We start from the raw sequence: 22,218 nt of genomic DNA, 5'->3' as shown, positions 1-22,218 counted from the left end.
CCCTTCTTTGTTACTACATAAGAGATGTATACAAGCTGAATATTATTAGTTCAAGCTATCATTCTGTAATGGTGAAGTTGAGGCAAGCTTAACCAGGAAGTGCAGCTGGTGCAGGGCCATACCCTAACCCATGTAATATGCTCCACAAAGAATGAACAGGAATGTGTATGCAAAGAAACCATGCCCAAGCCCAAGATTTTCTATCCCTTTCAATTACAATAATCTCCAGTGTTACTTGTGGTAACATCAAACAATTTTCCAGAAAAGGTAGGTTTTTTTTACAGTGTCTTTTTGAAGTTCAGACATACTACATTTAGACTTTAAGTAGTTTGTCCCTCTGAGATAACATGCTTATGGTGTGGGCTAGCTCATACACATTTGGCATTCTCCTTCTTGTAATAAGCAATACTATTTCTTGTTACAATGCAATTGCTTTATAGAAATGGTACATATTCCCCTTCATGCCCCAATCCACAAAAAGGACCCCTAAAGAAGCCAAGCAGGGCTATGAAACAGATTGGTTCAAATGAACAGAAGAGATTAATGGCATCTAGAGTAATGACAGCATGATCCTAACCCCAAGCAGAGCCCAAGAGGAAAGAGCTGCCTGTGAAGCCCATGAAAGGGTTGGTTTTTCTGTCTGTCTTGCACAAAAGTAATTGGCAAATGGCAATGTGAAATTTCCAGGTATTTTTTTTTTATGATGAAAACAAATCTATAGACCTATTTTTTTTTTTCCTAATCTATACTGATCTGTGCTAGTGTGCACCAAATCCTCGACTACATTGAATGTGTGTAAATCCTTTGAATTAGTTTATCTATACCAGCTCAGGGCCTAGACTTTAAAAGCTGTGCCTATAGTGGTAGATAGAACAGGTCCATGGAATCATGACTAGCCTGTGATTGTCCACACTGGCTACGTGCTTTTCAGCAGTTTTAGCTCATGTCAACTAGTTCTCCATCAAACAGCACCCATCACAATTTGGGCAACCACACAGACTAGACATCTTTCTCTCTGGCATTAAAGACAAAGCCAGGTATTCTGGGGAAAAAAGAGAATTTATTTAGGTAGATGTAATCCATGCTGTGTCTGTTTCCTTCAGAGCCAGAGGTTCAACCTTTCACTATCTGATGCACCTGTGCAGATGTACCCTCACATGCCACTGGTTGACATGCACACCATCTAATCTAAACTGTTCTGCAGTTTGGTAGCACTAAAGACATAACAGTTGTAGTACTGTGTGTGAGAACAATCATAGGGATAAACAGAAAGATCACATCAGATTTTTGTAATTGAAGAGCAAGAACCAAGGAACGTCATCCCCTTGCCCCTAGATGTTTCCATAGCCTTATAAAAGTAAAGACTAAAGGCAGATAAGCACCAGAAATTCTTTTCAGGAACGGTCTTCTGAATTTCTAAGAGAATTTTTATAAACTATGTTTCCTGTTTGCTTTGTCTAAATATTGAAATGAATTTGCTGTCTACTAACACAGTAGAGTCCTCAGCATCTGACTTGGCACTCGGGAGCAGAAATATCTCCCATTGATCTCATTGATGTTGGCTAACAGCCAACATGAGTTTTCTTCAAAAGCAAATTCTGAGTTCATAATCATGAGTATTCAGCAGTTCATATCCTATTACTAAGAGCTACTTCTCCAGTCGGAGAATGATCCCGTGAGAGCCGTATGTCCTAAACACCTTGAATACTGAACATAAAAATTCACAGTGAACCGCTTGGAAATAAGATGTAAAAAATATTCATTTATAGGCAGTATTTGGTGCAAAATTTCTCACAGTAACAATGGAAAACTCACTTTTCATTCACGTGGTGCTTGCAAACAGAAATGTTGTAGGAGACTCAGAGTGTGTAGCCACTGCTTATGTTATGTCCTGGGACCTCAGTACTGTGCTGAGGAGCTCAGTGCTGCCAAAAGGAATAGCCTTCAGCAGGCTTTGCAACCCCAACCATACCACCGGTGACTACCCCCCTGTGCTGAGACTGGTGGGAAGGAGTGATCCCGTTCTCTTCCCTTTGCTTGTCCACTGCCAATCCGATCCAGCTCCATGTTGTTAGTAAATATTTATAAAGCCCTAGTAATCTCTACAGTTTTGTCTGAGAATTCCACCACATCCGGGAGGTTTATACTTTCCATGTACGAATCAGTGAGCTACAGAAATGCCTGAGCCCAGAGAACTGTTACTTAAATTTCTGACTCAGTGTGGATAAAACAGCTCAGCGAGAAGGTCGGATGTGCAATTGAATGGTCAGGAAGCTGAAGGAGTAACTCTGGAGGTCAAGGCTTCCATCTAGTGGTAAAACTTAGAGGTGCAAAAGGAGCAGCTCATGGGAATGAGGGTGGCTGAGGTCCTTGCGAACATTCTCCTTCTTGTCCTAAGCTGTAACTGAGGAGAAGAGCAAGAAAATAAAAGGAGGCGAAAAGCCAGGCAACCCACAACATCTCCGAGGTTTGGAAGGAGCAGTGTAGTTCAGACAGGAAGGGAGGACAGTTCACTGGGCTGGGTGTTGTCTTTTACTTAAAGGCAGGACATTCTGTGGATGTACTGGCAGTAGTCAGGTGTACTGCATGAGCTGTGAGCCCGACCCACGGCCTCAGGCATGGCAGAAAGCAAAGCTTGGTTTCTGCATGGTAAACTATATTTTCAGATTTCATTTTTCAGAAAAAAATGTGACTGTCATGGAAATTGAGGAGAATGACATTTTCCAGGTTACGACCATCCTTGTCAAGACCTTTTGTTAATCTTTTTTCTCTCACATGGTTTAGAACTGTAATCAGGCTCATAATCACTTCTGCAAAGATATGCCAAAGAGATGGAACAAAGAGAGCCCTTCTTGCAAACTGTAATGACATTACAGTCTTTGCAACAGCAGTGAACTCTAAAGAAAGAGTTCTGTGACCTTGTAGAGGTTGCTTTTGCAAGATTAGCCTTCCTCTTTTCTCCCTGCCCCCCTCAAACACCACAAAAAACAAACCCCAAACCAAACACCCAACCACCACAGATCAATTCGTGATATCCACAGGCACAAATCCAGACACACTGTGGAGGAATGTAAGTGCATATTTCATAAGTACATCAGTAGCCATAACCATATTCACTATGCAAACATTGAAGAACAGTGACACTTGAGTGATAAAAGATAGTGTTCTGCATACTGCTGAAGTCTATAAGGTGAAGTGAATTAAATTGAAATATCAACTCAGTTTCTGCTGCCTCATGTTTTCAGACAATTGGATTTCTCTTTATGCAGGAAGAATTATGGATGATAGATTGCAGTTCATTTCCACTGCAGCAAATTCTTCTGGATGTTCCTGTTGTATCTGCTTAGCTCCAGTGGATATGTAAAAGATCCTCCATGAAGTCCTTGCTGACTGTTTGACTTAGAAATGCAGTGACCTTTGCTTGCTGCCAGCTCTAGCCACAACTTGATCTGTTATTTTGGCCTGTGAACTTTTGTAACTACCACAGTTTCCTGGAGATGCTTTTTCTTAATAATGGTTTTAGGAAAAAGTCCCAAGAGGAATGCTGGTTACCTCAATCTTTTGCATTCTGATGGTCTCTTTCAGTTTGTGCTGATGTCCAGCTTACAGGCCTGTAAGATTCAGCTGTTTCAGTTCACCAGAGCTCACATAAATATTTCCTTCCATTTCAGTTAACCTAGCTTCACTTCCCTCCTACCCGACCTGGAGGTCTCAGAGAAAAACATATTTAGCAGCTCCATATTTTGCAGACCTTGGGTCAAAGGTACATGTTCTGCCCGATTTCAGGGTGCAGGTGTAAATCTCCATGTTCCTTCGAGCACAGCCTAAGCTGACTTGCAAGCTTTGTGCATTTAATGAGTAGCTTAACCTGGAAAGTGTCCTTTGGCTTTGCAGATTACTGCAAACATCTTGCTAAGCTGCAAACCCAGTTCAGCATACATGCCCACCTGCACCTGTGTCTCCTTGTGTTTTTTCAGACCTGACTGAAATCTTACCCAGGTACCTTTCCTGAGACTTTTCAGGTTGCTTTAAGGACATAAGTACATAAAGGTTATTTTTGTCTTACTTCCTTTAGTATTAATGGTGAGCCATGTCAAAGTTTCTTAAAACTTCCAAACCCACTGCAGGCAGTGTCTGCTCCAGGGACACTTTTGCAAGTGGCTTAAGGGCTTTATGCAGCCTTTTTGAATCCAGATATTCCAGCAGCAGCTACACTGTGCCCAACAGGCTGGTGGCAGGTCTCTTTACAATTTCTGTGCAGCCACTGCTTTAGAATGCTATTTTTTCCCTCATCTTTAGATTCCACATAGTAGGTCAGCTACTATAGCAGATGATGTTAATTGATTGAAAATTCCTGGGCAGATGTAAATGGACTCTCTCTGCCCCAGCAGATAGCCACAGCTCTGAGTGTGTGATTTGAGGGTTCACACTGGTTATAGAGGAAACGCTTTTTGAAGTTTAACTGGAAAGTGGTGGGCGAGGCTGGATAGCCACTTCTTCCTCTCCTTCCTCCACCTTTTCAGTGTGTCTTATTGAATACAGGCCAGCGGGGCTGCGTTACAAGGGCAGTGGAAGGGTAGGTGGGAACTGAGTAGAGGCAGAAGGTCAAACTATCCGAGGAGAAAGAGTTCATGTTTACCAGCAACACTATTTCCTGTTAAAACGGGTAAATGAGCAAGAACAACTTGGAATCTGAATTCTCCTGCTTCTTTACTGACCACTTAGAGAGAGGCAACATAAAACTGCTCCTGCCAATCCTGATTAATATTCCGCTTGCATATTCTGGTTGCTTCCCTTGAGAGAGCTACTTGTTATCAGTAAAAGGTTCCCATTCCAACAGTGGGTAACAGCAGTTGTTGGAGCAGACAGCTGGCGGTGTGCGCTCATAGTAGTGATGGTGGTGTAGGATTCAGTCCTTGTCATTGCAAGGTGTCATTGCAGATGTAGCTGGTGTGTGCTGAAGGGGTCCTGACTGTCTCCTTGTATTCCTTAGCATGACCAGAGTTGCTCCAATTGGAAACTGCTTTTGCAGGTGCTGAAAGAGATGTACTAGGAGATATGTTCAAGAAATGTATAGGAAAGAGGATAATTCCTCTTTATTAATTATGTTGTGGCAGCAGGGTCAGGGCAGGACCACTGTGTGTTAGGCTGTATACAGATATATTTTTCCCCAGGGACGTTGTGGTCTGAGCAGAAAAATGTTTAATATACTCAAAAAAACTATTGGGAAGTGCTTAAGATGTATTTCTTCTCTTTCCATCCTCCCTAGTGCTCATATGATATATCACTTGTACTGAGTCTCTCTTTCTCAGACATCCCAGCCAAATTGCTCCTTGTTTTCTTCTCCAGTTAAACTAGTCTTTGCCCTGTTTCATTGGGCTAGCAGAGTAGGAAGGAGATAGAAATGGGAGGTAGGGATCCAAGGATGCCTACAAAAATATCTGTAGGTGTTGTGAGTGGGCCTTGCCTGGAGATGACTGATATGGTCTGGCAACTCTATAACTTTTACCAGGAGATCCAGACTGTCCCCTCTCATAATCATCCTATGGACTTCATTTGTGGGAAGGATAAATAGTGCATTAGAATTTAATTTGAATGAGAAACAGATGAGAGAGAAGACGATCCAGTTAAAGATCAAGACAGGTCATTTCAATGTTTGTCTTTTATAAACTAATTTGAAGAACTGCTGCTTACAGCATCCATTCCTCATTGAGCTATCATGAAGGAATCTTAGCTATTTATCACATTCTCCTGGCAAAGACTTTATCAATGGGTGATGGATGTGACAGGCAACAAGCTAGACATCACAATAATTCTTCAGCCGTCTTTGGAACAAAAGCCTCAAGAGGCGAGACAATAACTAATTCAACAAAGACTAACAAAGCTTTGAAAGGTCCTAACAGTGTTTCTACTAAAAGGACATGAATTCTCCTAATGAAACAAGCAAGGCCAACTGGTTGTCCCTTGACCCTGTGTGACAGAAGACAAGACAAAGTTCCCTTGTAAAGCTTTTCCCTTGTTATTCGAGGAAACAAAGGGAAAGAGGAGGCTACATACAGCAGGGGATAAGTGTGGTAACCTCTTACCCTCTGAAAATGCTGCCAGGCAACAGCTATAGAGATCACTCTAAAGCAAGGGCTGTTTCACTAGAGTGCATTTGATTGCTTTGTTATAGGATGCACACAAAACTTTTCCCAACAGTAATGCCAGGATAACTGAATAAATAACAGTTATGCCAGGATAATTGAAAAAAAAAAATATTGACTGATGTCTTATTTGTGTAATCATTTCCTAAGCATTTCTCTGTACATGAATGGCATTTATCTTCTCATGCCTGATAGGAATGCAGTCACTGCTTCGGTTGGTCGCAGTCAGTGCTTATGCTGCAACAAAACCTATTCAATGAATGCAAATTTTGCATACGGTGAAAATTTATGGAGAATATGCAGGGTCTAAGTCAAATGGAAATACTTAGATTCAACCTTATATTAGATGGAAAGATGATGCTCCATATTTACAAAAAATTCTATTCATCCTCTGACAGGAGCCTCGATTTTCTGATTCAGCTGGTTTTGCCCGTCAGTGTTGCCTGACTGACACAACGGCTCAAGCATGTGCCCTTAAAAAAAAAAATCATTATTAAATCTGGCATGGGCAACACATCTAGATTTTACTGCATTTACACCTATATCAGCTCAAATGAAAATCTTTACCTTCATTCTTGGGAAACTGATTTCTCCAGTTTCACACCTCAGAGAAGCAATCATAACTATTTCAAAGGCATGGTATCTGAATTGCTCTCCATTCCCATACTTTGACAACTTCCCAAAAGAGGAAGATATCAAGCAGTTGCTGGTAGCAGTTCTGGGGAGGTAGAACTCCTCCAGACTGTTACCTTCATGGGCTGAAAGAGAAGGAACAACCATTCCTGAAGATTCTTCTTTGTTTGATAACAAGGTCCATAATTTTTCCATCTTCCTTTTTAGTCAATGAAAGGTAGGAGTCCTGTGGCATTGCACCTCTAATAGTGGATGTTCTTGCCACCCACCAAAAGCACTGACATTCAGCACCTGATCTACAATTTGGGAATGCCCCACCATCTAATCTTTTCAAGTATGTGTTGTCTTTGAAACAGTAACTGTCATGACAACCACCATATTCAGGTATCAAAACTTGGGTTGTTATTTTTCTTTAGTATTGAGCTGTGGTCTCAGCATTTCTGCATTTGTTGATTTTCTCTTAAATCTCTAGGAGTTTGTGTATTTTTTTCATGTGTCTTTGCAGAGGTTCAAGGGAACGTATGAAGTGGTAAATAGTAAGGGACTAGGGAGCAAAGTGTAGATACCTGTTGTGATGAATTATTTGCTCCATTTTCCTCTGTTTTGGATCGTTTCAGTTGCTTTCTCCAAACAATCTACTCTTTTATGTAGCTATATAGACGCAGCAGAGTTCAACAGAGATTGCCAACTGTGCGTTAGTTTCTGAATTATCTAAAATAACACAAGGCTCAATAATTTTACTATCCACTCACATGTTTTGTAAGTGTGGATTTTGTTTTCTTCAAAAGTGAAGGAAGTGTTTTCACTTTAATATTTTAAATATAATAAAGTATATTATCCTGGATGAGATACAACAGCTTGATACAACTTTATGATAGAAAACTAATACTTTGTCATCTACAGTTTGTCAATGGTTTTCTTCTTTGGCATCAGAGCTTTACTTCATTTCAGGTATGATTTGACATTCCTTTGTATCAGTCACTTGTGTGAAATCTAACTATGAAGTAGATAGATTTGTATGCATGATATCATGTTATTCTGGAGATAACAATGCAATTTGACAAATAAGTTATTGTGAAAAACTTAAAAGATGTGTGATTTTTCTTTTAAGTATATTTATTTATAAATCTGATTTTATGGGGTTTTGTTCAATTGTATAGTTAATTTAGTTAAACAGAATACATACATTGGATTTTCTAACTTGATTTTCCTACCCTGATGTCTCAGGGCTAGATAACAAAAGCAGTTTTGGGAGTGATTGGGTGGTGGTCTATGGAACTTGGATCACTCTGCTAGCTACAAAGAAAACAGAAACATGGAAAGCAGTAAAAAAAGCCACTTAAAATAAGAAACATTGAGTAAATGAAGTCAGATTCAAGGAGCCAAATGAATGAACAGGGTATGGGCATTGCCTTGCCACAGTTAGTAATCTTAGATGCCATTAAATATTTAGTGTGGTCTATTTGATCTGCTTCTCACAAGCTCCTGCTTTGGGAGGTCTTTTTTATGATTTAATAGCTGCCCGTGAATTTGGTACTTTGAATTAACAGACTAAATATTCTTTTTCAACTGTATTTGCCATTTGATGAGTGTCTTTGTGCAGAAGGAAATAATTCTTGAATAAGACCCTGGTTTTTAATTACCGTCCATCTTAGATAACGATAGCATATTCAGTCCCTAGCAGTAACACTGGGGAAGAGACCTGTGATCTGCAGTGGCTGAATTATAATTGCCTTGCTACTTACTTAGATAGGGACACTTACAGGTACACAGGCACCAGAGGATGACTATAAATAAATAAACCACTACTCAGGAAACATCTTTCAATGCAAATGTCTTATAGGAAAATATCTTAAAAAGACATAGGGCATTCCTCTTCCCACAAAACACACTAGAGACCTTTATAACCTTTAAATATATCCATTATTTTGTCATTTAACTTTCTAAATCCATGGAGCTATTTAAGTTACAGTAGATACTCTGAAGAAAACAAATTAATATTCATTTTTATAATAGGAGAGGAAGATTGTGTATTCCCACTGCCCATAACCAATGCATAGAATAAAATATTCATGTCTGAAATAATCATAAATGACCCACTAGTACTCCAAATGAAATTATAGTATATAATGCAGCTACTGTATTGTCTCATGCATTTATTAATCCTTCCTTGTTTTAACACCACCATGAACAACAGGAACCACATATATGTTGGCATGCAATGAATGTCACCCAGCAAGATTTTTTTAAAAATTGGAAATGAACGTGCCTGAAATTGAGAATCCTCCTAAGAGCCTGAAATATTTTTTTTAAATTAGTGAGAGGTCAACATGTGTTTTAAGTACTTAGTTGAAGCAGGATAGGAAAATCTATGGCCCATATGAAAAGTTTTTCAAATCCCAGTGTATATAATCAGATTTACTTTTCATAGGTGTATCTTCTTCTGTGGTTTCATGAACAGAATTTTGGGTCTGGGTTTTTTTTTTTGTTGTTTTTTTTTTTTGTTTTTTTTTTTGCTTTACCCTGTAGCTCTTTGTAAATCCAGAAATTAGAAATCAATCTACTATTGAATGGCAATGTTTGATCCTATAAGCAGTTGCTCGCTGGAGTTCCCATCGATCTTACTGACCGAATTCTGTGTCAATAATCCTTGAGCTCCCACCGATTTTCTTGAATCACAGGTTTTGTGACTATCAGGTCTCTTAGAGTGCCTCTGTGAGGCTCACTGGTATTGTGTCATGTCTATAAACAAAGACCAGTATCCCATGTAGCAAATCTAAGTAATTTTTAATAGGTTTATTCTGGAACAATCTCATTTTTATAACTTAGTAAACACTGTGTCTAGAATGACTATGCCAGATATTTACCTCACTCATTCAGGACAATAAATTAAAATCCCTTTGTAGCCTTTTGCTCTGAAAATGAAATCAAACTGTAGATGAAATTACTATTATTATTATTCTATGTTAGTATTGATGACCAGAAACTTTCTCCATCTCAGACATGTAATTTTGGGGAGAAATCTCATCCTTTTTCATGGCTCTAATGGTCTATGCTAGCATAAAGTCAACTTAATCTATTACCTAGCTGTGGGACTGAGTAGGACTTTGGAGATAATAAATAATGCAATACCTCTATACCGCTAAATCTCAAACAGCTGAATATATTTCAGAAGAGTTTCTAGGCTGCTCTCAGCTGCAGTGGGAGTCATGCCTATGCTAGTATTAGAAGGCTGAAAAAGTGGCAAAAAGTTAGTTTGCCTCAATTTTTAGTTATGTTATAAGGACATTTCAACTTTAGCTATAAGCAAAAGGAATAAAGTGCATGTTTTAAGATGGTTGTGGTAATGTTTAATATGATGATGTTTAATAATGTTTAAATCAGAGTTCCTGAGGGAATGGATGCAAATTTACATTAGAACCTATCTTTCCTGTTGAGATCCTACAGCTCTTAGGATGCTTAAATGTTCAATTGGTACTTCCAGTGGCATTAGCAGAAGTTTGCTCAGCAGAGTCTGCAGGTTGATATCCATTTGCTCTCAAAATAATTATTTTCTCAAGCACTCAATGCTTGAGCAAGATGAATTATGGAAACTCGTTTGAACACGGTAAATCTGGACATTCCTGCTTTCTTTTAAATGGTTGTTGATTGTCTTAGTCATGAGAACTGATCAAATTCACTATCTACTTATCTCTAAAGCATACATCGTGCTGTCACACAGTCACAAATACTAGCAATGGTCGAATATGCCAATAGTAGTCAATGTTCTTAGTAGCTTTCAGCAAAAAAACAGTTATCAGAACCACTGTGTTAAATATTCTTGCATTAATCTAGAAGAACTAATGTGGAATGATGCAAATTCTTTGGTTTCTGTCTGTAATATTTTGCCAGATGAGTACTTTGGAAAAGTGTTTTATTTTACAGCATCCCTTACACAGGGCATCTTTGTATTGAGTGTAACAGAGCCTGACATCTGAATCCACTTTGTTCCTAGTAGTGCTGTGGTATCAGGTATCTGTAGCCATCTCCTGGTTGCCGTCGGGTTGAAACCCAGAGCGACTTCTCTCAGCAGCTGAACTCCATCCGACAGAAACTGTTCTTCCGCACTCAGAATTTTGTCCCTTTCGAGGACGATCTCAACAAGCTCTTCCAAAAAAGCATCCCGCGGAGGCCTGTCGGACTGCCGCTCCGCGCCCCCGGGGGCGGGTGGATGCCGGGAGGAGAGCGGCGGCGGTTCAGCACCACGGTCAGCGGCCGGACGGCGGGACACGGCAGCGCGGAGGAAAGGCGGGAGAGGGAGCTTCTGCCTCGGCGCTGATGTTTTTTACGGGGTGCGGCGGTCACATGAAAGGTCAAGGCGTGATATTTGACCTCCTGTACTATATTTTAAACCGAGGAAAGGATACAGCGATTTCACTGACACAAACGGAATAGAAAGCACACTTCTGCCTTGCCTTCATGCTCTTCACAATGTATTAGACTGAAAGCAATTTGTGCAGCAATAGCTGGGTTTAGTTGGTTTTTTTTTTTCTCCTCATTACGGCAAGTGGCAAAATTGTCTGCCTGCTGAGGGCAAGAGTAACAGCTGCCGATTACCAGATCTAGGGTTGAATTAAGGTGCTGAAAGAAAAAAGGTATAAAGGGGAGGAAGCGACACACTATGTTCAAAAAGATCCATTCTATATTTCACCCCAACTCCCACGGAAAAAATGTGACAGCTAACATCCCTTACTGTGATGGCACAGGTTCTGCAGTGAGATTGATCCGCAGCACTTCTATGTACGTCCTTGGAGGTGAGCAGGAAACAGTTAGTGAACCACTAAAAAAATGCAAAAGTACAACCAGCATCGACTCTTGCTTCCAGTCAAAAGAGGAAGACAGAGACTGGATGTACTCTAAGACTCAGGACTGCTTGAAGTACTTACAGGATCTGTTATCCTTGAGGAAAAAATACCTTCACAACATCAATAACTTGAAATCCATGCATATGCCTGCAGATTCCCCAACATCCACAAAGCCATCCAATACTGGAAAGAAGTCATTTCTTCCATTTCCTTCCAAAGAGTCTTCTAAGGTAATTCCTAAGAACTTTTGCCTTGTGCTTGGGCTTAAGTCATGAAGGAAGTAACTATGACCTACATTGATTTTCTACTTTATTGGTCTCAGATGGTTGTCTTTTTACTGTTACATCATTTGAAATGCTGCTAAATACCTTAAGATTCTTTCTGAGTAGTGTGAAATTAAGTATGAATGACTGGTCATGGGAAGAAATGTACATGTCTATGTTTGTGTGAGGGGAGAGAAAATAGGAGACGGAGGAGGTATGAGAGTGTGGGAAGTATCTGAAAACATGGTATGAAAGAGCAAGCTGTTCTCTCAATACTCTGACAGGCTACTTAAGTGCCTCAGAATTCTCCACTATGGTTATTTATAGCTCCTAATGATTGACAAGCACCGTAATCCCTAAATTTACTTTTTATTGGCATAAGATTATTTACACAAAATAATTGTAAATTCGTTGAAACAAATGGGATTTTTTTCTGACTGGTCAGATAGCTTGTCAGTGCTATGTTTCACATCAGTGCAAGCTCTACTATAGGCTGTAGGGCATGAGGAATTCTTTTGGCAGGTCATTTTGAGACGGTCTAATTCTTCACCTTTTACTGTAATAATACCACAAAAATAAAACTGAAATATCATCTTTGGTGCAGACTATTTCTATGTATCCTAGAGAGAAAAGCATTGCAAAGCTTCCTCCTGGTTGCACTTTATAGATTGCGTGTCTCTAGACAGTTCAGTCATATGACTCTGGACTTGATTCAGTGAGGACAAAGGAGATGATTGTAGCAGGTGGGGTAATAGTTTAGGTAAGACGACCACAAACATGACTTTGACAGCAGACTCACAGGTTACCCAGTGCAGACTTTAAACTGGATACTAATGGGGATGGTGGGAAGAAGGGATGTATGGATGACTTACTGATTAGACCAGGTAGACTTAATCAAAAAGTTATTGCCACATTTAGATGTTCTGCCACAGCAGAATGTCAGAATGGCTGAAGCTGAGCTCTGTTACAGGCATTGCTTAATCAAAGGACAAGGGTCACATGTCTAGGGCTCGATATCACATTTTTTAATATTTTAATTTTTATCTAATACCCAGTCAATCAGTGGGAATTTTTCTTTTGGTTTTATTGGGCTTTATGTCATCTTTTTAATGCTTTGAACAGTGACTATCAGAAGTTAAGAATAGTAGGAAACAATACTCAGCTCAGTGGGCTGGAGAAGATAGATTTTATGAAGACATTAAAATTTAGGGCCAGAGAAACATCCAAAGAGAATGACTGAGATATAGGAGAGTGGCCTGGTGTTCCCAGGTGCCAGAAAATTAATCTCAACACTATAGATACAGTCTGTGAACTGACTTTGTGCACTGTCACACAAAGATTGTCTTAAGGCAGTGAAGATTTACAGCATGCCCGTTCCCTGATGTAGTCATCAGAGCAGTGATGTAGCAGAGCTGTACATGACTAACCATCAGCCAGGTGGAAAAAAATGAGTACAAAAGGGTACTAAAACCATGGACCAGGTGGCTGGGAGATAGATTCTGCACAACTAGGCTTCATCTGGGTTTGTGAATTTCTGAGATTTGCCACTGAAAATACCACTTAAGAAAAATACCAAAAGCTTAACTTGGGTTTGGCAAACAAGTGAATCTCCCACAGGCTGAGGCTAAGAGTGCTGTCATCTGACTGTAGCCACCTAGCTCTTATGTATGAATAGCCCTGGTACTGGCTGGCACGCTATCTTCACGAGCCATCCCCTTAGGAACAGACAGGAACATCATCAGGGTATGCCACCCATATGAGTCATTCTTACCCACACAAATGGCAAGGTCAAAGCTGCACAGCCCTGGCTTTACAGAAAATTAGGGAAAGCTTGAGAAGACTTCTAGAACAGCCAGAATGCTCTGCTTCCTAATGACAAATTTTATGTTCACAGATTGTGAGGTTTGTCTTATCAACAGGCTTGAATAATTTTGTCCTTAACTATCTGTTTGTGTTAAATTGCCTGTCAGTGGAAATTAATTTCTTTCTCCTACCTGCTGCATGACTAATGAGAAGGTATTGTCCAGACAACCCTGTCCTCATGGGAGGTTTAATCCAAAGATCCCTGGGGCCTGGACTACAGGCTGACTGTGGATTCAAAATTTGCCGTTGGGTCTAGTGAGAGAGAAGAACAGAAAGGTGTGTCAGATGCTGGAAGTACATAGGCATTTATTGAAAATGTCTTTTAACAAATAAGGGCTTAGTCATAATAGCAGTCACTATTTTCAGTGGATGTGTGGTAGCAGTTATCTTTTAGCACTTGTGAGGATGTCAATCAACCCATAATGTCAGGAGGGGAATAAGCCAGCTCATCTCTCTGCCTCCACAGAATGGAGAGCAAGCCGGTCCTTCAGAGATGCGATAGAGCACGTGCCTTTTTCTTGCATGTTTGAAACCCAAGGTAGTACTTTTTGGACTTGGTATTGCTGCCTGGCAATACATCTAGCTTGGACTGGCAGTGAAAATATACTGACTTTCATTAGGTAGAGCCTGGCAGGAAGTATTCATCCCACATGGACCTACAGAATTGCTAACCGAGGCTTTATGACTGCTTCAGCATATATAGACAGGCACTTGCTTTTTTATCAAGACAGGCTCCTAATTTTACACCCCATGGCTTTCCTGTGGGAATTAGCACAGTGTTGAATGACTCATATTTTAGCACACACCGTCCTTTTCCATTTCAAAAAGACTTCAGCAATTTAGATCTGTATTCATTTCACCTAACCTAGGCATTTTAATAAGATGCTTAAATTAGTAACCAAGTTACCCCAGAATCCCTCTGCAGCTAAGAGAAAGAGATGCCTGCAGAGGGGAATTCAGCCTACCTAAGGCCTGACTCATCTTCTGAAGGTACTCAAGCTCTGCATTAATTACAGTAGGAACCCTGCATGACTACATCGAATGTGTGTCTCATTAGGTGCCTACTGCTAGGTAGGAAAAATTTGTCCACAAAGCCCAGCTGTCACTTAGCCACCTAATTAAATGGCCCGATATGGGGATTCTGAGGGATTTTATGAGACTTGGCTAGGAGTGCCCAAGTGGAAGACATTTGGTGTTGAGCATGTAACAAGATGGATTAGACTGCTGTCCCACTTTCTTTGATGACTATAAACTGCAGAGTAATATGGACCTGTGTCCTTTTCTGCCAGCTTGAAGTATGAAATCAAATACAATTTTTGCAGCTTCCTTACACAGTTTGCTCATTAAGAAGCCATTGTGCCCAACCCTTAGCTAACTCTTTTTTCCCCCCTATCTTATCAACAGGTGCCCATGGAGAGAAAAGGCCCACAGTCCAGTTCAGATGTAAGAGAAGCAATAGCTTTCTTCGACTCAGTTATTGCAGACTTGGATTCAGAGAGATGGCGGAGAGCTCCAGAACTGCCAAATGTGGATGTTGATTTTGATGGTGCAGTATAAACCAGCTGAAATTTGATTACTTATGGTGTGCAGAGGGTAGAGGAAGGAGTGGCATTTTAAGATTATGTTTGCTTATTTAACAGACATGGTTTTCCACCAAGTTTTGCTTCCCAAATCTAAGACCGTTACATGCAGTATGTAAAACTACAGCAATAAGTTGCTTGTTCCCTGTTGAAAAGGTGCAATTATTTTATGTGTGGCCATTGCATGAGCAAATGTAGCGTATGTAGTGCTGGAATAGCACTTGCATTCTGCACACAGGTGAATTCCGCCCATGCAGCTGTCTTTGGAAGAGAGCTATAAAAATATATGTAAAGATGATTTCTTCTTCATCTGGTTTTCATTCTTCTAATTGAACAATGGCTGGATGTTTTCCCTTCAACTAGCAGAAAAAGAAGTCATTTAGAGATTAGGCTAAATAGTGGTATGTTTCCATCAGAAAGGATGGCATTGCCCAACTAAATGAAGATGTGCCTATCTGGGCTCATCATCTATCCTGTATAATCAGTGAAGAGAAACAGACATTTGTCTCCTTTGTCTTAGACTAAGGTGGATATCTGAAACAGGTCAGATGATTAGCTGTGCTCTAAAAGTGTGTATAAAGGGACTAGCTCTGACATACGTATTTACACTGCAGACATTGAAATACTAGATAAGATGAATCCCATCCCAAGCAACATCCTGCAGTGAAACCAAGTTGGTTTCTCAGCATTACCTCCAGGAAGGACCCAGAAGGCACCCTGTTCTCTCACTGTGCATGTAAAAATATCAATGGCAAACTGTTAACGCCAGATTATATTCTGTCTTTCAGTTGCTACCAGCACAAGCGAACACAGTTTACATTCAAACTGGATCCTTCGTGCTCCCCGGAGATACTCACAAGATACTGCCCAAACAGCAAAGGCTGCAAACCAGTCTCAAAGAAACAGCCAGCGGAGAACCACTGGCTCTAGGAAGAGGTTGGAAAGACATCCCATGTACTTGCCCAAGGCAGTGGAAGGGGCATATAGCACTTTAAAATTTAAGCCCAAAACACGTAAGAAAGAATATTGAAAGAATATCCCCTCTTCAGCTGAAGATAGAATATATGAAATAGATCATGTAAGACCTGCTTCTTTTTTTTCTTTTACCTCTGACTCAACTTTTACACTCTAGAAGTGACATGCGCAGTCACCAAAAGTTCTTTGTGTGGGACATATTTTAAGCCATGGCTATTCCAACGTTGACTCATATGAGGGTTTAACTCATAGAGTTCATTGTGCCTAACAATACTGCTTTGTCATTCAGCTTGGGGGGAACTCCAACTTGACAAACTGCTAGTGCTGTTATTGAAAGCAATGATTCAGAGATTGCCTGGTGCAGTATTTTTTCTTCTGACTCCAGTACTGTAAAGCAATTCAAGCAATTCAGCTAATATGTTGGAGTTTTTGCACCAGTGTTTCCATCTGCAGAGCAGTGAAGCAGAATTTTGTCTTTTTTTTGCATGTGAAAATTTGTATGTGCCATCATTGACTCTGTGATCTGAGAGTATACAGCAGCACGGAGGTACAAGCAGGCTGTGGTACAAGCAGAAAAAGCTGCAGTGAAGAAATCAGCATTAGAAACCTATGTTTTGAGGAATTGCTTTAGTGTGTTTTGAAAAAACAAGTTATCTTAGTACCCTACTTGCTATTGGGAGTGGTTCTGTCCTGTGATACAACATTAAGGGATTCATTGCATGCACAAATGTATACAACTTTTTTCATATGGTCACACCACCTGTTAGTTTTCAGCTAACACCCAGTTGCCGAATCTAGATATCCCAGTGTACACTAGAAAAGATTAATGTCTTGGAGAAGAACACTTTGTGAATAAATTGAAGCAAAGGTTGTTCTCAAGGGCAGAAGACAATTTGCAGAAAAATCCACTACATCAGCATTAGATTATACCCAATATTTGGAATTCTGCTACTTCATCGTTAAAGACTATATATTAGGAGTTCCTCTTCAGGCTCTTTCATCTTAGAGGTGTTATGTCTTCCATGTATTGCTTGGAATTGTTAAGCCCCATACTCTGCCAGTTTTACTGATGTACAGCAATTTAAAAATGCATAGAAAGTGACAAGGAGCTAGCACCCTATGGAAATACTAGCCTATGGCCCTTCAGATAGGGCAATACTTTTTATATCACAGGCATCAGTCTGAGCCACATGCCCCAGCTCATGCTTTGTCTTAAGGATTTGCTGAGATGTTTGGAATCAAGCCTCTCCTTACTCTGATTTTTTTCATCTGATGTTCAGTCGGTGGTTCACTGTGACAGATGGATCATGGCAGCACTGGTATGACCAGATGGTGATTCACTGGTGATTTCTTGTTTCTACATTCTGTATTTTAATGTCCACAGGCTTGGATAAATTTCCTAAGGCACTGGCCATCAGTATAACACACCTGATATATCATAACCTCCATAAACCTTGTGCCCACCACACAGAACATTTGGTAGGTGGCAATTCTTTCTGATTTGTGTTGCTAGTTTTTGTGACTGAGCTATTCAAACAGCATTTCTGCCATGAGGTGGAAGTACCTCTTTCAGATCTCACTCATCTAGGACACTTTCTGTCATGAGATAGGAGAGTGCCAAAAAAACACATGTTCCTCCTTTCAGAGCTGGCATCTCCTGTTTGATTAAAGCATTTTGTTCCTTTTTCTAGTGGCGTTCATGAAGGGAAGAGGTGAATTGTTTCTGTAGCACTTTAATTCTGGCGATACTTTTCCCACTCTTTGTCTAGTCTATCTCCTTTTCAAAATGACTGGTTTAACCAACATCATTGATACATCTTCGTGAAGAGTTTAAATTAAGGTCTAGGTTTTGCTTCCCTGCTGTTGGTCCTTCTCATGATTAGTCTGTATTGTCTATACAGAGAGTGTTGCTGCCTTTGTACCTCCCCAGTCCTGTCCTGACTGCCATGAACTGAACTTCATAACTGTCTTTCAAACTGTTCTGCCTTTGACATATGATCATTTAAGGCCAAAACCTGCACATTTTTGGCAACTGTGTCACCCTGAAAACCCTCTCCAAGCAGAATCTCACACTGAAGTTGCCGAGGAATATGTTTACTGAGTGTGTGGTCACATTTTTGCTACTAGAACCTGCAGCATGAATGGATGCTGACAGAAAACCTCACCGTCTTTTTCAGTTACTATAACAGAATCAGGCATGTGCATAATTAAAATACCGATGAAAGACAAATAAAAGGATTCCAATGGTGTTTTAGCCTGGGCTGTGCTCCATGTTCATAGTGCCAAGGTTTTACTCATTGGAGTAGCTGATCTTTTTGCTATTGTTTTAAGGATGCACTTTGATGTGCAGAACCAGACTGCATCAACATGTTTGACCTTCTCTGTGACTTCTTGTCTGTCCTTGTAAAATGGAGATATCTCTGGTCATCTGCTGTGACAGAGGGTAAGGGTCCCCCTGCTGTCCAGCACACAAACTCCAGTGTGAAATGTGTGTTTGCTTCTATGAATAAGAGCCAGAGAGTGAAAAAAATATTTGTAATTTCAATTTGGATTCTGTGGGTTTTTAATTTTTTTTTTTCCTTTTCTTAAAGCTCACTTCAAGCCTGTTATCATCTTAGGACATTTTTATTAAGCAAGTAAAATAAAGCAGTTTTTCTCTGAGAACATTTTCTACCTCATACCCCATAAATGCAGTCATCTTCCTTCTCCTAGCGTATTAGCCCTTGCAAGCTCCTCACCTGACACAGCTCAGCTCCAACAGACTTATGGAGAGTGGTCCTAGCATCTTAGGGCACTCTCTGGGGAGATGGGAGCTGAGGCTTCAAGCCTCGAAGTTGCGTGTTGTGCTACCTGTGCTAGAACAGGGTAGTTGAGCAGAAAGGGAAGAGGAGAGAGGAAAGGGAAGCATTTCCATCCCCTGTGTTACTGCCTCTTCAGAGAAGGGTTTAGTGTGAATGGCAGCACCCTCTGTATTTCCCCGAGACAGAACCATGTCCCTGCCTGACACTGGCAGCTTCTCACAGAGTTTCCAGGAGCAGTCGGCTGCCCTACAAAGGTGCTCCTTGGCTGCTCTGAGTTGTTTGCCCAAGGCCTTTGGATGCAGATCTCTCTGCGCTGACACTAAATGGACTCTATCTGCCTTGGGTAGGCCCTCTAAATTATCTTGCTGCAACGTGCAGCTATTTTCAGGCATTGCAGTGTTGAAATTAAGAACCTACTGTAGGTGCTCTGACAATGCAAACCGTACAGACAAATTATTCATGACCAGCAGAGCTCTGTATGACCTAGATCCCTTGCAGAGATTATTAGTGAGCTCTTTCAGTCATGCCCCCAGGCCCTGATAATGAAGTGCATCAACTAGGAGCTCTATTGATCAAGGACGCTGTGTATGAGCGTTCCCTGCAGCACTGATCCCCAAAAGCTCTTTCCCACAGTGCATTGGAGTAATAGGCAAGATCTTTAGGAGAGCATCTCTTATTTTGTTGTTTCAAATTCATCTCAGCTGAAGTACTGGGGTATTTCAAATTCCTCTAGCTAGTATGATTGCTCAGCACTAGCTCTGAATGGGCTATGAATTTCTGTGATGCCACATCCACAGCTGCCTGTGAGAAACTAAAGACACTGTGTGCAACAATCCGGTAACTGAAGAGAGATGAAGTCTGTTGAAGAAATCATGTCTGGGGGGATTCAAAATAATTTTGTCCTTTTGTGTTGAGCAACTCGGTGTAATCATGATGCACGTAAGTGAGCTGAAATTGAAAGCATCTTTGGCAAAACCAGAAGAAATATAGGCAGCTAACGGAAAGTTGGCAGTTGGACAAGATGTGCACTCTGGTTTGAGTCTTTTGGTGCCATAAAGTTACAATGAAGGCAGAAGGAGGCATTAAGTCATGCAGGAAGTCCTCCAAGGTAGTGCATAGCAAAGATATATAGTTATCTGCTGCTCCAGACTGAATGGGGTGTATAAAAAACATTAGATTAGCACCTACTAGATGTCTTCAAAATTTTCACAGCTGTAGGGCCAGCTTGTAGTTCTGCTTGGGCAAATTCAGGAGAACACTTGTTCTGTTTCCATGGTGGAGCAGGTCCACAAGGAGATGAAAGCAGCACGAAGTCGGCCTGACACAGCAGGTTATTTTTAGGGGGCTTTTGCCACCTTTTGGGCCTGTAGCTCTGAGTTACACCCATGGTAAAGTAGAACCAAGTTGCATCAAGTCAGTAGAATGACTCTTGACTTGAGTATAAAGGCTAGAAAAATGTGTTGTTCTGAAAGAATTTTGAGGGAAAACCAGAACATATGTGCCCAGCTGCTTCAGACCAGGCTGAGAAGCAGAGGGTGGAGACTGTTACTTGATTAGCGATAATTTAGTGCATGGTGGAAAGTTTTCTACTAACAGGCTTATATTAAAAAAATATCTGTCTTTTTTAAGGCAAGACCAGGCATAATCACCTCAGTGGTTATGATACCCCGGCCCTTGTCAGAAGATGAGGTGACCTATTAGCAAATATAGAAAAAGAATTTATGGAATTAAAAGTGATACAGTCCACCTTTTTATTAAAGTGAGACTGTATCCTGGTTTCAGCTGGGATAGAGTTAATTTTCTTCATAGAAGCTACTGTAAGGCTGTGTTTTGGATTTGGGATGAGAAAATGTTCATAACGTACTGATGTTTTGGGTAGTTGCTGAGCAGTCAAGGACTGTCCAGCTTTTCATGCTGGCCAGCCAGACAGACTGAGAAGGGAGCAAGAACCTCACCAAGAAGCCTATGGCCACTGTTAGGGAGACACTGCAAGCGCCATCGAAGTGAAACGTGTGATGGAGCAGAAAACTTTCACTAGTAAGTGCTACTGAGTGGGGACTGTCACTTACCTCAGAGCAAACAGCTCTTGAAGGAGATTTCTAGAAAAGTAGCTAAAACCGTCCCGTGGCCACACGGTGGCAGTTCATTCCTAGCTATTCTGCAGCCCTCCTGTTTCTCTGATCAGCAAGAGACCTCGGGATGAAAGGGGAAGTGTTTTGTCCTGCTTCATCAACAGACAGTCAGCGTGCGTATCTGTTATTCACTTCTAGGCTCCTTAATTCACAAGTATTTGTTTGGCAGTTTCCAATTAACATTAGTATTTTAAATTAGTTTATTCTTCCAGGGAGATGATTTCCTTAGGAAATAAATAACCATGACATCATAGGAGACATCGAGACCTCAGTAAATCATGTCTGAGATGCTGACCACTTGCCTCTGACTACGTCTGGAAACAAATGGACAAAGTAATGTCATTGCCAGAAACGATGTAGTCTTAGGCACAGAAAATATGAAGCTGGATTAAAAATAATAAGCAGAGGATTTGAAGATTCAGAAGTTCAATCTTGAGATAGGCCTGAGCTAAGAGTTTCTGACCTGATTCTGAAGTTCCTTCCAAAACCCAGGAGAATCAATATATGAGGTTGCCAGCTTCTTGGGGCCTGTAATGCTGTAATTCCAAAATTTGCTAATCCAAGCAGCTCAGTTAGTCAAAAGCTAACCTGGTCCTTCATCAGCTGCTCCTGTGTCTTCCGGGGGTATGTTTATATTTAATGCATGCAGGCTAAACTTCTTGATTTTTTTTTTCTTTTCTTTTTTTTATGCCAAAATACTCATTTACAGAAAAAAAAAAGGAATGTCTTTGCACTCGTTGTGACTACACATCAGTGATGGTAGTTTTCATTAATTCAGATGTTTGTATGGTCCCAAAGTGTTCAGATTAATGAGGTTCCCTGCATTAATAAGGTCCAGGTATAACATCACTGTTGGGACTGATCACACGCAGGCTCTTAGTCTGGGCTTGCTTGTGGTTTGATGTATGACACTGCGTCCTTGTTAACTGAGAAACACGGTACCGTTATCTCCAGATACTTGTATGGGGAACAACAAAGGGA

The 22,218-nt window shown here is 40.7% G+C and overlaps 1 protein-coding gene across 1 annotated transcript; it reads left to right on the top strand.

Moving 5' to 3' along the window:
- Positions 1 to 11,439: 11,439 nt before the first annotated feature.
- On the top strand, positions 11,440 to 16,359 carry LOC309407292 (uncharacterized protein C13orf42; the record flags this gene model as incomplete). The annotated part of the gene is made up of 3 exons (XM_082002772.1): positions 11,440 to 11,853; positions 15,154 to 15,295; positions 16,118 to 16,359. 3 exons carry the CDS (start codon positions 11,440 to 11,442, stop codon positions 16,357 to 16,359), a joined length of 798 nt encoding a protein of 265 aa, XP_081858898.1.
- Between the last annotated feature and the right edge of the window lie 5,859 nt (positions 16,360 to 22,218).

Source organism: Phaethon aethereus (genome assembly GCF_964289735.1).
Source record: "Phaethon aethereus genome assembly, chromosome: 1".
Classification (NCBI taxonomy): domain Eukaryota; kingdom Metazoa; phylum Chordata; class Aves; order Phaethontiformes; family Phaethontidae; genus Phaethon; species Phaethon aethereus.
Note: the sequence above shows the minus strand (reverse complement) of the source record. Positions and strands in the feature narration are given on the sequence as shown.